The 16,756-nt window shown below is 33.4% G+C and overlaps 2 protein-coding genes across 2 annotated transcripts; both read right to left on the bottom strand.

The window, feature by feature from the left end:
* Positions 1-810: 810 nt before the first annotated feature.
* LOC145625428 (uncharacterized) lies at positions 811-1,498 on the bottom strand. The gene is made up of 2 exons (XM_081678471.1): positions 1,355-1,498; positions 811-1,161 (listed from the first exon to the last, which is right to left on the bottom strand). The coding sequence occupies exons 1-2, from the start codon at positions 1,496-1,498 to the stop codon at positions 811-813; spliced, it is 495 nt and encodes a 164-aa protein (XP_081534597.1).
* Positions 1,499-1,528: 30 nt separating this feature from the next.
* On the bottom strand, positions 1,529-2,344 carry LOC145625427 (uncharacterized). Its single transcript, XM_081678470.1, has one exon. It carries the CDS (start codon positions 2,342-2,344, stop codon positions 1,529-1,531), a length of 816 nt encoding a protein of 271 aa, XP_081534596.1.
* Between the last annotated feature and the right edge of the window lie 14,412 nt (positions 2,345-16,756).

Genomic DNA, 16,756 nt, shown 5'->3' with positions numbered 1-16,756 from the left:
TAAAAATGTAATAATATATAATATGAGAAGTCTTATGTGAGTTTAAGGATAAAGATGTAAATTTGATCGAGTCTTAAGGAGCCGTACCATAATTATAAATTTAAAAAAATAATTTAATAACTGACGTGGCAATGGATTATAGTCTTAAGACATGATTGCGCTAATGTTGCTCTTAGGTATTTCTTACAACATTAGTAGTTTCTTACAAAATCTGAATTTTATTAGGCAATTTCTCACATTCTTTTTTTCTTTGTTTTAACCAATAGTATTACAACACGTGGCAGTGTGGACACCACCTAATAGATTCTTGGATGGAATTTGTTATGTGGTGGTAAAATCAATTTTTGTAAATAAATTTTGGTGTTAAAAATCATTTCAGGTTTTTTTTTCGGGTGTTAAAATCTAAAATTTCCTAATAGTAATAATAATGGAGAATGATATTGTAGTGTAGTTTATATGTAGATGTGTTGGAGTGACTTCCTTAGATAACATCTTATTAGCTACTACTTGATGTTCTACAAAAAAAAAAAAAAAAAAAAAAAAAAAAAAAAAAGAAGTCCTATTTTTAAAAATATGTAAGGGCATGTATTTTCAAAATTAATGCATCGATCTAAAATGAAATTGTGGAAGTATTTTACTAAATTGAATAACACCATTGGAAGAAAATAATAAGAGGATAATTCTTTTTTTTTTTTTTTTTTTTTTTGAAGAGAAGTAGCCCGAGGGCTAACTAACTTTCATTAATAGGGAGGTCCGAAGACAACAAATTCACAATACAAGAAGGAAAATTATCAAACCAAAAACGACTAACTACCACCAAGGCAAATGTGCAAGCTCATGTGCTACTTTATTACCCTCCCTACGAACAAAACTCCAAGAAACAAAATCAAGAGAACGACAAACATGATAAATATCATCAAGGACAAGGTGAAAACAGCTACTACCCCTTTCTCGTGAATCCAAAGCGTTAATTAGGCCGAGGCAATCACTCTCCACAACTAGGCGTTTATACCCACACTCCACCGCAGCTTGTAATCCCATAAGAAGCGCCTTAGCTTCAGCAATGGCAGGCGCCCATTTCTCCTCTCGCATCCAGGTCATACACGTCACAGCAGCTCCATCCCCTCCACGAATTACAGCACCAGCGCAAGACCCAAGTCCCTCAACCACACCCCCATCAACATTTAGTTTCTATTCGTTCCTTCGAGGAGGCTTCCAACGCTGTCTAGCAGCAGGGGCAGCACATCCACCCCCTTTCTCTTCCTCCCCACCCAACTCAACCATGAGCTTATTAACATAAGCCATAGAATCTTGCGGATTACAATGCTCCCTGATTCCAAATCGCGCAACATACTGTTATGAAAAAGCCATGACCCGATTTTGGCGATTTCTCAAGATAAGCCAAAGCCGCATCTCCAAAGCTACCATGCCCAACACCAAAGACAATCTCCAACCCACTCTCATCACATATAAGCCTCGCCACAATGCAGTCCCTCATACAATGGAGCATTGGAGCTCGGTTTCCTCCTCATATAAGCCTCGCCAGCCACGCATTAGAAATAACTCCCTCGCACTTCTCACTCTCCGTCCACCCCTGCTCAAAGCGGAAAATTTTCTCATTCCCTTTCTTCAAAAAACCCCCACCATCGAGACATAACTTGAAAGGCGAGTGATCTGACCACTCCCTTTCCAAATGCAATAACTTTGCATTCGAAAATAAATCCATCCAGCTATGAATAGTAAGTGCACGATCGAGCCGACATTGCACATTACTCTCACCCCACTGCCCATTGTCATATGTAAATTTGTATCCCTCAAAAGGTACATCACGCAAGTCCCATCTATTCACAACCTCCCTAAAATTTTCCATTTTCCATAGAGCACGGTCACGACCCCCTTTCTTCTCGGCTTCAGAAAGTATCTTGTTATAGTCACCAATACATACCCATGGTTCATCGCTCACACTAGCCAACGAAGAAAGTAACTCCCAAGATAAGTGCCTATTGTGGACTTCGGGCCAGCCATAGAACCCAGTCAACCTCCACTCCACCTCACACAATCCCTTCTTAACAAGAACATCGATGTGGTGGAATGACATAGTTCTCAATTCCACTTCCATATCCTTCAACCAAAGCAAAGCAACACCCCCCGACCTCCCACATTTATCAACCGCAAGGCCTTCATACTCAATAAGTTTCGAACGAATTTTAAACATCTCCGTACTACTAAGTTTCGTCTCCATGAGAAAGATAAGAGACGGGGCTTCCCTTCGGACAAGGTTCCGAAGGTTGTCAACTGCAGCGGTATTGCTCAACCCCCTGCAGTTGACACTCAAGACACTCATTGGGCTTGGCGGGACCGCTCATCAACGGTCTCCGCCACTTGCCATCCATTAATATCATTCAAGTCATGAACTTGTTTCTTAGCCATCCCCTCCTCTCCAATAGCAGTCCCACCTTCCCTTCCTCTCTTCCCAAGAACAAGTTGCTCATCTATCTCCATTGGATTAGCACTCGAATTTTTCTCCCTCCCCAACTTCCTGTACTTCCTCTCTCTACTTTCTATAGGATCAGAAAGTAAAATCTCATTTTATCCCTTTGACCAACAACCCTGTCAACACTAGAAGAAACCCCCCCCCCCCCCCCATCCACCAAACTTTCCACTCTAAAATTATCTTCATCACTGACCCCCTTAGCACACACCACCATCGAGCCATCATCATTCCCCTGCCCCTGCACTATCCCCTGCTCCACACCCCGAGTAAAATTAATTAAAGGCTCCCCCACTATCCCCTCCTCCCCTTCACACACTTCATTCTCCTTCAAAACAAACAATTGCTTCCTTGCTGACACCACAGCCTCAATCTCTTCAACCTCCTCCCCCCTGCCCTTTCTCGGAGACGCTCTCAGCCAGCGTCCCCACCCAAGTTTTGCTTTTTTGCTTTCCTCCGAGATCATAGAGCAATCCCTCTCAGAATACCCTATCACACCGCAAGCGAAGTAGAAAAAAGGGAGGCGCTCGTAAGCAAATTCCACAACAACCTCCTTCCCACTCTTGTCTAAGATCCTTTGAAAACGGCGTAAAGGTTTGGTAACATTTATCATCAGACGCACCCTTCGAAACCGGTCCAAACCCAGCAAATCTTCTTCAATTTCAAGGATTTCTCCCCAATTCGACACCAATTCTTTCACGTCTTCATCTGACCTACAATTGAAAGGTAGGTGTTTAATTCGGACCCAAAACGGGGAGTGAAACAGAGCCACCAGTTCTGGTTGCTCACCTCCTTCAACCTCCTTCAAAACAACCAACATATTATCGAAGCACCATGGCCTCCCACGCAAAACCTTCTCCTTATCCCTCCAATGGAAAAATTGGAAAGCAAAGAGGTTTGGTCCAAGAGCCCTAATCACCAATTTATCCGAAAGGGTCCAAGATTTTGTCATAGTTGATTTGAAAGCATCAACATTGTAAGGTCGATCAGTCACTATCCGGCCAATGAGCATTAGGTGGAATTTTTCCGATATTGATTGAGATTCAACCCCTCCCACATTCACCACTCCACCATCCTCATCATCCAGTTTTAGGTTAGCATATCGAGAAACGATTTCATCCGCCATCATCACAGGAGAAAACCGCAAGAACCACCGCAAACAACCGCCAACAAAATCAGCAGCTAAACCCTACCTAGTAGAGAGAAAATACCCTTTCTTGCGAGGGAGTTGGATTCCACACAGATCAAGTCTGTTTAGAGTTTGACAAGTGTAATAAGAGGATAATTCTAAATATATTATTCTCTCAATTATATCAATATGGAAAATATATTAAATTAATTTTTCAATATTGATTTTATTTACATCTCTAACATAGTTGAAGTGAGGAGTGATATGATGGTAATTTCATTGATTATCAATTAATTTTACGATGAATTAAATCACGAGGTCTCCACATACTTTTATCAAATTTTGGCCTTTTGTGGTTAGATTCTACCCTTACAAAGCCTAGCTAATTATGTGTCTAGGTATGCGGAAAGAGTGGACAGATGATGAAGAAGGGTTAGATATCGATGTGGCGTGATCGTTGGCAAATGTGACAAAGAAAATATATTCTTTGACAAATATGCTGTTAAAAAAAGACAAAATTGTGGCAAAGTATGCGTGACAATTTAAATATGACCCCGCTGCACAGAGCAGGGGTCCTCATTAGCACAAGTTCTGGTGTGCAAGTCGTTATATTAATACTTCAAATGTGCCCAGAATCTGCCAAGGTAGAAGATGGTCGTGGTCAAACTATCTTACATTATATCATAGATTTTGTAACCAGCAACAAAACAGGAAAAGATTTATTGCTTCATTTTCCAGATATTAACTATCTTAGGAATATTAGGGACACTCGTGGAGATACACCTTTAGATCGAGCTTGGAAGACGAACACTAAAATGGTGCAAGCTCTACTTGATTTCCGACCACCGCAAAGCGTACATGATTTCGCATTCCAGCAAGACGTAAATGATTTCGGATCAACAAATGTTGTCATTCAAAAAATAAATGATTTTGTTGGGGAAATTGGTTTACCGGGTCACAAAAATGACACGAAATAGGACAAATTAACACTTCGAGGCCTGAACAAAATCAGTTTCCCAAAGTAATATTTCGACCCTGATTAAACACACCGGGTATCACGAAATTACTAGGAGATACAACGAAGACAACCACAATAGTGTGTAGTATATTTGTGGTTAAAATGTAAAACAAAATTAAGAAATTATGATGATGATAATTTTTCTTGCAATACGGTTTTGAGAAAGAAAATAAAGGAAATAAGTGTTTCCTTTCTCAAAAACTCTCTGACAACTATGTTCCCCATGAACATATTTATACTAAAGCAAAAAATAAACCACCACCCATGCAAAATAACTGCAATGTTGAAGGAATAACCGTCTATGGATTAACTGCCATATCATACAACTTATGGAAAACCGTCATATATGGAGTAACTGCCATATTTTACCAAGCAAAACCGTCATATGGCAATAACTGTCATATTAACATAACTGCTATTTTAAAGTTTAATGGATTTCTCGTTGCCGAGAACAATCTTAAACTTTCTTCAACATATTATTTGCTTTAATATACTTACTTAATTAATTTACAACACCATTGCCTAAGTAAATTAATTAATTAACTTGACATTTTGTCTAAATTCTCAAAATTATTCAACAATCCTCCCCCATTTTGAGAATTAAACTAGACACATTGCAACAACATCATCATCATAAAAAACAATCTCGTGCATAAATGAAAGTGTACAAAGACTTGAACTTCCACTTAGTGCAATACACATTCCAAGAATCTGTATCCATTCGGTGTCGTAAAACGATTGAACCAAAAGCAATACATATTGAATTCATGAAGATATTACACACACAAGATAAATTACTTTATTACATTTATACTTGACACCAAAGTTATTAAAATCGGGATTCTACTTTGAATCGAAAGGGCCTATCGGAATCGAATCGTAAAATCGAATCGTAGAATCGTAAGATTCTACCGACATGCATAATCAAGATGTCAAATATAAATTTAATTAAATATATTGAAATTATGAGTTTGAAACCTAATTATTGATGGATAATAGTTATTTAACCATTAAGCAATCAATACTTGACAATATTTATTTATAAAAACCTATATAAACATGTTTTTTACTTGTATGGATTTCGCTAGTTCAGAAAAATATGTAAAATCGGGTAGAATCGTAAGTCGAATCGTATGATATACATCAATCGTAAAATCGTAAGATTCTAAGATTTAAATCGGGATTTTAATAACAATGCTTGACACGTAAAGCCATGTGTCCCTATCTTTTCATAAGTACTTCAAAACTATGCCCAAATAGCTTCTTGAAGCGGCTAAACTTCGTACTTATATAAGTAGACTTCCAACATGCTCCTGTGACCATAGCACTTTATCAGGAATTCTATTAAGTTTAAAACAACCTCTTTACATCATAGTAAACCGGAACTTTACCTTGGATGATTAAACAAGTTCCCAATTACCAAATAAGAAAGTTAATATTATTGAACTTAAGACCCAACGTCTTATTGGGCGTTAAGTTAAGACTCCCTCATTGGTAATTAATTAGGGCTCCAATCCCAAATTGATTGCCATCCTATTATTCACATCTCTAGCCAATGCCTTGGTGAAACAATCGGCTAGATTGAAATTTGTTCGAACATAATCAATAGTGATCACACTATTCTTGATAAGCCCTTGGATGTAGCTATGTCGCACTCCAATATGCCTTGACTTACCATTATAAACTTGGTTATATGCCTTAGCCAATGTAGCATTATTATCGCAATGTATCACAATTGGCGATATTGGCTTTTGCAACAAAGGTATCTCATGCATTAAATCCCTTAACCATTCTGCTTCTTTACCAGCGGAATGTAATGCAATAAACTCCGATGTCATTGTAGAATCAGCAATGCAAGTTTGCTTCTTAGATGCCCATGAAATGGCACCTCCCCCATATAGGAATACCCATCCACTTGTGAATGAATGATCTCTATTTGAGATCCAACTTGCATCCGAATAACCTTCAACAACCGAAGGGTATCCACTATAGCACAAACCATAATCCATGGTTTTCTTCAAGTACTTCAACAAACGACGAATCGCTTGCCAATGGAGCATACTAGGATTACTAGTGAACCTGCTCAATTGACCAACCGCATAAGCTATATCCGGCATAGTACTTGTCATGGCATACATCAAACATCCTATAACTCTAGCATATTCTAGTTGTGAAACTGCATTACCTTCATTAGGTACCAACTTTATGCTAGGATCCATAGGTGTTGAATAAAGAAAGGTTGAACTTTCACTAACATTGAACTTCTTGAGCACTTTCTCAATGTAATGAGATTGTGACAAGATCAACTTCCCTTTTTCTCTCTTTATTCTTATGCCCAAAATGACATCCGCTTCTCCAATGTCTTTCATGGAAAATTGAGAACTAAGGAAGGATTTTGTCATCTCAACTTGTGACAAATCCGTTCCAAAGATCAACATGTCATCTACATATAGACAAATTATGACACCTTGACCATTGTCATCAAATTTACTATACACACATTTGTCAGAGTTATTCAAATTAAATCCATTAGACAACACAACCTCATCAAACTTTTGATGCCATTGCTTAGGTGCTTGTTTTAGCCCATACAGTGATTTAATTAACTTGCAAACTTTTGTCCCTTGGCCTTCCACAACAAACCCTTCCAGTTGTCGCATATAAACCTCTTCTTCCAAATCTCCATTCAAGAAAGCAGTCTTGACATCCATTTGATGGATCACTAGATTCTTAATTGCCGCAAGTGCAATTAACAATCTAATAGTTGAGATTCTAGCTACCGGTGCATATGTATCAAAATAATCAATACCAGGTTTTTGCGTAAAACCTTGTGCCACTAACCGGGCCTTGAACTTTTCAACAGTTCCATCAATCCTCAATTTCTTTTTGAAGATCCACTTGCACCCTATTGGTTTAAAATTAGGCGGTAAATTAGCTAAAACCCAAGTGTTATTTCCCATGATGGAATCCATCTCATCATTAATTGCTTCCTTCCAAAATGGTGCATCCCGAGACTTCATAGCCTCTTCATACGTTAAAGGATCATCTTCCACATTAAAAATGTATGGATGTTGTATTGAAACTTCATCTCTTGATCCTTCAACCAAGTACACATGAAAATCCGGGCCAAAATATTTTTCTTTTCTTGGCCTCTTACTTCTCCTAGGTTGTGATGATGATGTAGATGCCTCCTCTAAATGAGTTTGGACATCCACCTCTTGATCAATGAAACCTTGATCAAAACTTTGAGCATTGGTATTTGGAGTTATATCCTTTGGTCTAGGAATTGAAGAAAAACGATTTTCATCAAACAATGCATCTCTTGACTCAATGGTGGTGTGAACCGACCAAAAGTCATTTTGCTCTATTACATAGAACCTATAGGATTTGCTATGATCCGCATATCCTATAAAAATGCATTCAACTCCTCTTTCACCTAACTTTTTATGTTTAGGTTCTGGCACTTTTACAATTGCCCTACAACCCCAAACTTTGAGATGACTCAAGTTTGGTTTCCTTTTGTACCATAGCTCATATGGGGTAATATCTTTCCCTTTCATGGGAACACGATTTAATATGTAACAAGCCGTTAAAACGGCTTCACCCCAAAATCCATCACTCAAACCTGAATATGACAACATAGAATTTACCATTTCTTCTAGTGTCCTATTCTTCCTTTCCGCTACACCATTTTGTTGTGGTGTATATGCCGCGGTAGTTTCATGTATTAAACCTAAAGATTGGAAATAACTTGGGTCAAAGTATTCACCTCCTTTGTCGGTTCTTAACTTTTTAATCTTTCCATTAGTTTGCAATTCTACTTCATTTTTGTAGATTTTAAATTTGTCAAGGGCTTCATCTTTAGAGAATAACAAATAAATGTAACAAAAACTTGAAAAATCATCAATAAAAGTTACCAGATATTTCTTATTCCCTAAAGAAGGTGTGTTGTGAAAATCACACAAGTCACTATGCACTAAATCAAGCAATGAAGTATTTTTCTCAACAACTTTAGGAAATGGTTTTCTTGTGATTTTGGTTAGCATGCATGTCTTACACTTCTCTATTCTTGGATCAAACATGGGTATCAAATCATGCTTAGACATAAAATATAACTTTTTATAATTAACATGACCAAGTCGCAAATGCCATAGAAAAGAATTGTCATTAACAACATACACAACATCATTTAAAGTATTACAAACACTTAATTTAAACATACCATTACACAAATAACCAAGTCCTACAAATTGACCTCCTTTAGACAAAATAAATTTATCTGACTCAAACACCATCTTAAAACCTAATCAATTCAAGATCGCACCGGATACAAGATTCCTCATAAGTTCGGGAGAATACAATACATCTCTTAAAATAAGAGACTTTCTCGAACTAAAGACTAGCTCCACTTGTCCTTTGTCAAGCACCTTAGCTGTAGAGTCATTGCCCATATAGAGAATTTCTCCATCATCCACCTCCAAGAAGGTCTTGAACAATGAACTATCCTTGCACACGTGCCTCGATGCGCCCGAATCGATATACCACGAACAATCAGCCTGTACACAATTGATTTCAGAAATCATACACACATAATCCATTAATGAATTAAATGAACTTTGTGCACAAGTTTTACCTTGTTTGTCTTGGGATTGGCTAGCATTGCCATCCCCACCTTGAGCCTTCTTCTTGCTCAATTTTTTCTTCCAGATTGTGCAATCTTTCTTGAAGTGTCCGGGTTTTCCACAAACCCAACAAGCACGTGACTTAGAACCATCACCGCTAAACTTTTGCTTCTTGCCCTTATTTTTGTTTGAGTCATTACCTCTCTTCCTCTCATTTGGCTTGGAACCCTCCACTACATTTACCGTAGTGGAACTAGGATTTGCATCCTTATTACCCTCTTGCACCCGGATTTCTTCCTCAATCCGGATGTGAGTAGCCAAACCTTCAAGGTTTACATCATCCTTTCTATGCTTTAAACCATTCTTAAAATCTTTCCAAGAGGAAGGCAACTTGTCTATAATAGATGAGACTATAAAAGTCTCATCAAGAATTATTTCATGTTGTCTAAGACTTCCTAATATTCTTTGTATCTCATGAAATTGTTCCATAATAGGCCTACTATCAATAATTTTATAATTATTAAATTTACTAACAAGAAACTTTTTGCTAGATGCATCTTCAGCCATATATTTAGCCTCTAAATCATCCCATAGAGACTTAGCAGAATCAATAAACTGATAGATATCAAAGAGTTCATCAGACATACCATTGAGTATATGGCCACAACAAATGTAATTGTCATTCTCCCACTTGTTGCGTTTCCTCACTTCATCCATAGTTTCCCCCTCATTCTCCTCGGGTTTCGGAGTAGCAAGAACATAAGCCACCCCAACTGAGGTCAAGAAGAAATGCATCTTCTTCTGCCATCTTCGAAAATCAACTCCTTCAAATTTGTTCAACTTTTGAAAGTTTGACATCAATTCTTTCACCGTTGCCATTTTTGCTGAAAATATTACTTTGGATTGTTGGGGAAATTGGTTTAACGGGTCACAAAAATGACACGAAATAGGACAAATTAACACTTCGAGGCCTGAACAAAATCAGTTTCCCAAAGTAATATTTCGACCCTGATTAAACACACCGAGTATCACGAAATTACTAGGAGATACAACGAAGACAACCACAATAGTGTGTAGTATATTTGTGGTTAAAATGTAAAACAAAATTAAGAAATTATGATGATGATAATTTTGCTTGCAATACGATTTTGAGAAAGAAAATAAAGGAAATGAGTGTTTCCTTTCTCAAAAACTCTCAGACAACTATGTTCCCCATGAACATATTTATACTAAAGCAAAAAATAAACCACCACCCATGCAAAATAACTGCCATGTTGAAGGAATAACCGTCTATGGATTAACTGCCATATCATACAACTTATGGAAAACCGTCATATATGGAGTAACTGCCATATTTTACCAAGCAAAACCGTCATATGACAATAACTGTCATATTAACATAACTGCTATTTTAAAGTTTAATGGATTTCTCGTTGTCGAGAACAATCTTAAACTTCCTTCAACATATTATTTGCTTTAATATACTTACTTAATTAATTTACAACACCATTGTCTAAGTAAATTAATTAATTAACTTGACATTTTGTCTAAATTTTCAAAATTATTCAATAGATTTTGAGGTACGTTATGGTAGTAACTGCCCAACTTTATTTGCCGTGCCTGTCATGTGAAGTTCTCTTATTACAAGCTTCCACCTTAAATATAGTTACTATAACAAAACCAATATGCTAATATTTTTACCTTATGCAATACTTCGGCCCTGTTCTCTTCACCTTATAAAAATAATAATAAGTAAAAATAATTTCAGTTTATGAAAAATAAGTTCAGTTCAGTAAAATTAAGTTTGGTTCAGTAAAATTCAGTTTTCTTAAAGAAGAATTAGGCTGTGTTCTTTTCACCTTAAAAAAATAATATTAAGTAAAAATAATTTCAGTTCAGTAAAAATAATTTCACTTCAGTAAAAATAAGTTTGGTTCAGTAAAATTCAGTTTTCTTAAAGAAGAATTATAATGGAAAAATCAGTAAAAATAATTTCAATTCAGTAAAATTAAGTTCATTTCAGTAAAAATAATTTCAGTTCAGCAAAATTAAGGTGAATCAAACAAGGCCTTATAATAGAAAATCAATAAAAATAATTTCAGTTCAGTAAAAATAAGGTGAAGAGAACATGGCCTTCCTCTATTCTATATGTTAAATAACTCTTATATATGTTAAATAACTCTAGTTATATAAGAATGAAAATTATAAAAATTGATATTGTGAAAGTATTTTACAAGACAAGTCTAACAAAACTCCAAATTAGTGTATTTTACTTAATTTATAAATAATCACATGTGGTCAAAACAAGCATGATAAATTGATTATTAATTTTGACTTTAACAAATCAAATGAAGCAACAATAACTATTTATTTTGAGAGGAAGCTAGGGTTAAATTTAAAGCATTACAAACTTTTTTTTTAAAAAATAAATAAAAAAAAAAAAAAAAATTGGTGTTTAGTGTGTATGATGATTGGTGATGATGATTTGCATGTATGATGTACGCATAATAAGAAAGTAGAAATTGGTGTTTAGTGTGTCTCCAACACATACTTCAATTCTTTCATTTGAAAGATCGAATGAGATTGATTATGTAAGCTATCATCTTTACACAATAATGTTATGAGTCTTATGTTTGTATTGGATTGTGTTGGATTAATGATTAAAAAAGCCTTGTATAAGTTTTCTTTGGGATTCTTTTGAGTTGTTTAAACAACTTTTGTAACCCTCTAATTGATGGTGAATTAGGAAGGTGATAGTATACTTATGTGGAAGTTACTCACTATTCAATTGATATTCTAAATTGATTATTGTGAGACTTGTAATTACATCTTTTAGGGTTAATTACAAGTAATATATATATATATATATATATATATATATATATATATATATATATATATATATATATATATATATATATATATAGGGGAGGGATCCGGTAAGAACCCCTAGATATATAAGAACCCTAGATATATAAGAATCCATCTCAACCGTAGGATCAAGTTGTTTTAGACGGTTAAGATTAAAACGCGTGTCCAACTTTTTCAACCCCTTACCCACCTCCCAACCTTTTCTCTCTCCTCTAACTTTCTCTCTCTTCTTCCCGATTTTCTCATTTTCTCTCTCCTAAAACCCCCAAAAATCTGATAGAAGTTGCAATTTGAAGGATTTTCGCTTCAGGTATGTTTTTCTTTTCGATTTTGTTCAAATTTTCATGAAATTAGCACGATGTTCAAGTGAATTTGCAGTTTTAATTGGTGATTTTTGCAATTTTTAGGGTTCGGATTTAGGTAATATTTTGCGATTTTTAGGAGTCGATTTTTGCGTTTTTGAGTTGGATTTTTCGTATGGAGTTTGATTATTTTGAGTTCGAGTTTAGCAAATTTAGGGTTCGAATCTTTGCGAATTATTTTTTTCGATTTTTGCGAATTATTTTGTGTGATTTTTGCGAATGATTTTCGATCGATTTTTGTTCGATTTTTCGATCGATTTTTGTTCATTATTTCGTTCGATTTTTGTTCGATTTTTCGTTCGATTTTTCGTTCGATTTTTGTTCGATATCCGGTACTAAGGAGACCTTTGGCTGTGTAAACATCAACACTCTTAGCTTCTTCTGAAGGCCTGCAATATTGTTGATAATTCTTGAAGAAAATGCAATGAAATACAAAGTAATTGATGAATTATGAGTGTAGTTTTTCTCTGTAGTTGACGATCTTGAATGAGCTTTATTTTGTTTCTGGATTTTGGTGGTGGATTTTTGAAGGTTTGTAGTTTTGTTTCAATGGCGGAATTTGGAAATTAATCAGTTAAAATCGGAAATTTGTGGTTAAATTGATTAAAATGCAGCAGCTTCAGCAGCTCCTACTGTGTGTCGTGCTCCTAGCTCTTGGTCTTGTCCAAATGTTGGGATGGTGAAGGTGAATTGTGATGCTCATATGGGTGCAAAAACAGGCTTGGGCGTGGTTATTAGAAGCGAGTAGGGGCTGCTTCTTGCTGCTGCTGTCCGTCAAGTGGGTGCAGGGTGGGACATGGGAGCTGCTGAAGCTGCTGCATGCAGGTTTGGCTTGCAGCTTGCCAGAAGGCTGGGCTTCACAGTTGTTCACCTCGAGTCAGATGCTGTGATGGTGGTTAATGCAATTAAATCGAAGGCTAAGGGATTCTCTCCTATTTTCTTGCTTTAAATGTAGGTGTATTATGTTTATATTTATGTTCTAAATTTGTCATAGAGGTAAAACATTTAGCATAATGATCTAGGGTGGAAAAAAAATAAAAAATTTAGAATATTGGGAAAAAATAAGAGCATAGAAAATAAGTTTAGAACATAGGAAAAAAAATTTAGAGCATAAGGTGAAAAAATTTAGAACATAGGTTAAAATTTAGAACATAGATAGAAAAAATTTAGAACATATATAGAAAAAATTAAGAACATTGAAAATAAATTTAGAACATAGAGAAAAATTTCGAACATAGGAAATATATTTCGAACATAGACAATAATATATAGAATATAGGAAAATAATTTAGAACATAGTAAAAATTTTAGAACACATGCAAAAGAAAACTTAAAACATAGGAAAAAAAATTTAGAACATAGGTAGAAGAAAATTTAGAACATAGGCTAAATAATTAAAATATAGAAGAAAATTGAAGGCACATGTTTAGAACATAGGAAAAAATTAAAGCACATGTTTAGAACATAAGAAAACATTTAGAACATAGACAAAAATATAATTTAGAACATAAGAAGAAAATGTAGAGCACATGTTTAGAACATAGGAAGAAATTTAGAACATAAGAAAAAAAAATTAGAACATAGACAAAAGAATTTAGAACATAGGTAAAAAGAATATTTAGAACATAGAAAAAAAAAAAACTTTAGAACATAGGTAGAAAAAATTTAAAACATAGGAAAATAAAACTTTAGAACATAAGTACACTAAATTTAGAACATAGGAAAATAAAACTTTAGAACATAAGTAGACTAAATTTAGAACATATGAAAATAAAACTTTAGAACATAAGTAGACTAAATTTAGAACATAGGAAAATAAAACTTTAGAACATAAGTAGACTAAATTTAGAACATAGGAGTAAGAAAAAAAATTTTGAACATAGAAAAAAAAAATTCTGTTTATGTTCTAAAGTACGTAGTATGATTATGCAAATCTTTCTAATATTCTCGTTCATGGTTTAGAACAAATTCAGTATATTTTAGAACATATGCTAAACCTATTAGCTCAATTGGCAGAGCACTATGCAAATGCATAGAAGATGTAGGTTCGATTCCTACATAGGTTAACTCTATAAATAATTTTAAAAACAACTTAACTCACATACAACCTCTTGTCTTGACACAATGAAAATGAACCTACGTGGGATTCGAACCCACATCTTTTGTGCATTTGCACAATGCTCTATCCGTTGAGCTAGTAGGCTAATGTATATAAATCATTCTTTTATATTCTAAGATTTTCTATTATGTTCTAAAGTATTTCTATTATGTTATTAAGTTTGCTATTATGTTCAAAAGTTTTCTATTATGTTCTATTATATTTTTCCCCTTATGTTCTAAAGTTTTCCCTTATGTTCTAAAGTATTTATATTATGTTCTAAAGTTTTCCCATATGTTCTAAAGTTTTCTACTATATTCTAAAGTTTTCTCTTATAATGTTTTAAAGTTTTCTATTATGTTATAATGTTTCTATCATGTTCTAAAGTTTTCCCTTATGTTCTAAAGTATTTTATTATGTTCTAAAGTTTTCTATTATGTTCTATTATATTTTCCCCTTATGTTCTAAAGTTTTCCCATATGTTCTAAAGTATTTATATTATGTTCTAAAGTTTTCTACTATGTTCTAAAGTTTTCTACTATGTTCTAAAGTTTTCCCTTATTATGTTCTAAAGTTTTCCCTTATGTTCTAAAGTATTTCTATTATGTTCTAACATTTTCTTTCTATATGTTCTAAAGTATTTCTATTATGTTCTAAAGTTTTCCCTTATGTTCTAAAGTTTTCTATTATAGTAAAAAAAAACAATTTGAAATTAAAATCCAATAATAGAAAAACTCAAGCAAGAAAAAAAAATTTGGAAAAAAAAATTGAAAATGAAAACTAGAAACTTTAAAAAAAAAAAAAAAAAAAAAAAAAAAAAAAAAGCGAAAAAAATTAGGGAAAAAAAAAGAGGAAAAAATGAGGGAAAAAAACGAAATAAAAATAAAAAATTGAAATCGAAAAAAAAAACTGGAAAAAAAAAACGAAAAATAAAAATAAAAAACTTGAAAATAAAAATCGAAAAAAAAATGGAAAATGGACAATAAAAAAAAATAAAAAAAACTGGAAAATATAAATAACAAAATGGATAATCGAAAAAAAATTGAAAAATAAAAACAGAGGAAAAAACGAGGAAAAAAAAACGGAATTAAAAATAAAAAATTGAAATCGAAAATAAAAAACTGGAAAAAAAAACGAAAAATAAAAATAAAAAACTTGAAAAAAAAATCAAAAAAAATGGAAAATGGACAAAAAAAAAGACTGGAAAATATAAAAAACAAAATGGAAAATCGAAAAAAAAAATTGAAAATAAGAAATCGACAAAAAATGGAAAATCGACAAAAAAAAAAAAAAAAAAAAAAAAAAAAAAAAAAAAAACTGGAAAATAGAAAAAAAAATCGTAAAAAAAAAATTGAAAATAAGAAATCGAAAAAAAAATGGAAAATCGACAAAAAAAAAAAAAAAAAAAAAAAAAAAAAAAACTGAAAAATAGAATAAAAAAATGGAAAATCGAAAAAAAAATCATAAAAAAAAATTGAAAATAAGAAATCGAAAAAAATGGAAAATCGACAAAAAAAAACAGGAAAATAAAAAATAAAAAAAAAACTGGAAAATCATAAAAAAGAATCGAAAAAACAACTTGAAAATAAAAAATCGAAAAAAAAAAACTGAAAATTAAAAAAATATATTATTAAAAATTGAAAAAAATAAAAAACCAAAAAAATAAACTTTAAATCGCCAAAAAAAAAATTCAACAAAATCGAACCAAATATAAAAACAATTGAACTTAAAATGGCAAAAAAAACGCAAAAAAAAATAAATAAATAAACTTACCAAGTTCTTGAGGTAGAGGAGAGAGAACAGAGAAAATGCTAAGGAGAGAGAAAATGTTGAGGAGAGAGAAAATGCTAAGGAGAGAGATTTAGGATTTTCTTTTATTTAAAGATTGAAAAAGAGTTATTAAAATTACAAAAATGCCATTACTAAAAAGGGATTTTAGATGGTTAGATCAAAATCATTGAACGGTTGAGATGGATTCTTATATAAGATTGGATTCTTATATAGAGGAGGGTTCTTATATGAGTCTTCCTCTCTCTCTCTCTCTATATATATATATATATATATATATATATATATATATATATATATATATAAAGCCATTTTTTATGGTTGGTAAGACCGACACACATGCATTACATGACTGTATTATCTCTTTATTGATTATT

This window comes from Chenopodium album, chromosome 3, assembly GCF_948465745.1.
Source record: "Chenopodium album chromosome 3, dcCheAlbu1.1, whole genome shotgun sequence".
Lineage (NCBI taxonomy): Eukaryota > Viridiplantae > Streptophyta > Magnoliopsida > Caryophyllales > Amaranthaceae > Chenopodium > Chenopodium album.
This window is presented reverse-complemented; position numbering and strand designations above follow the sequence as displayed.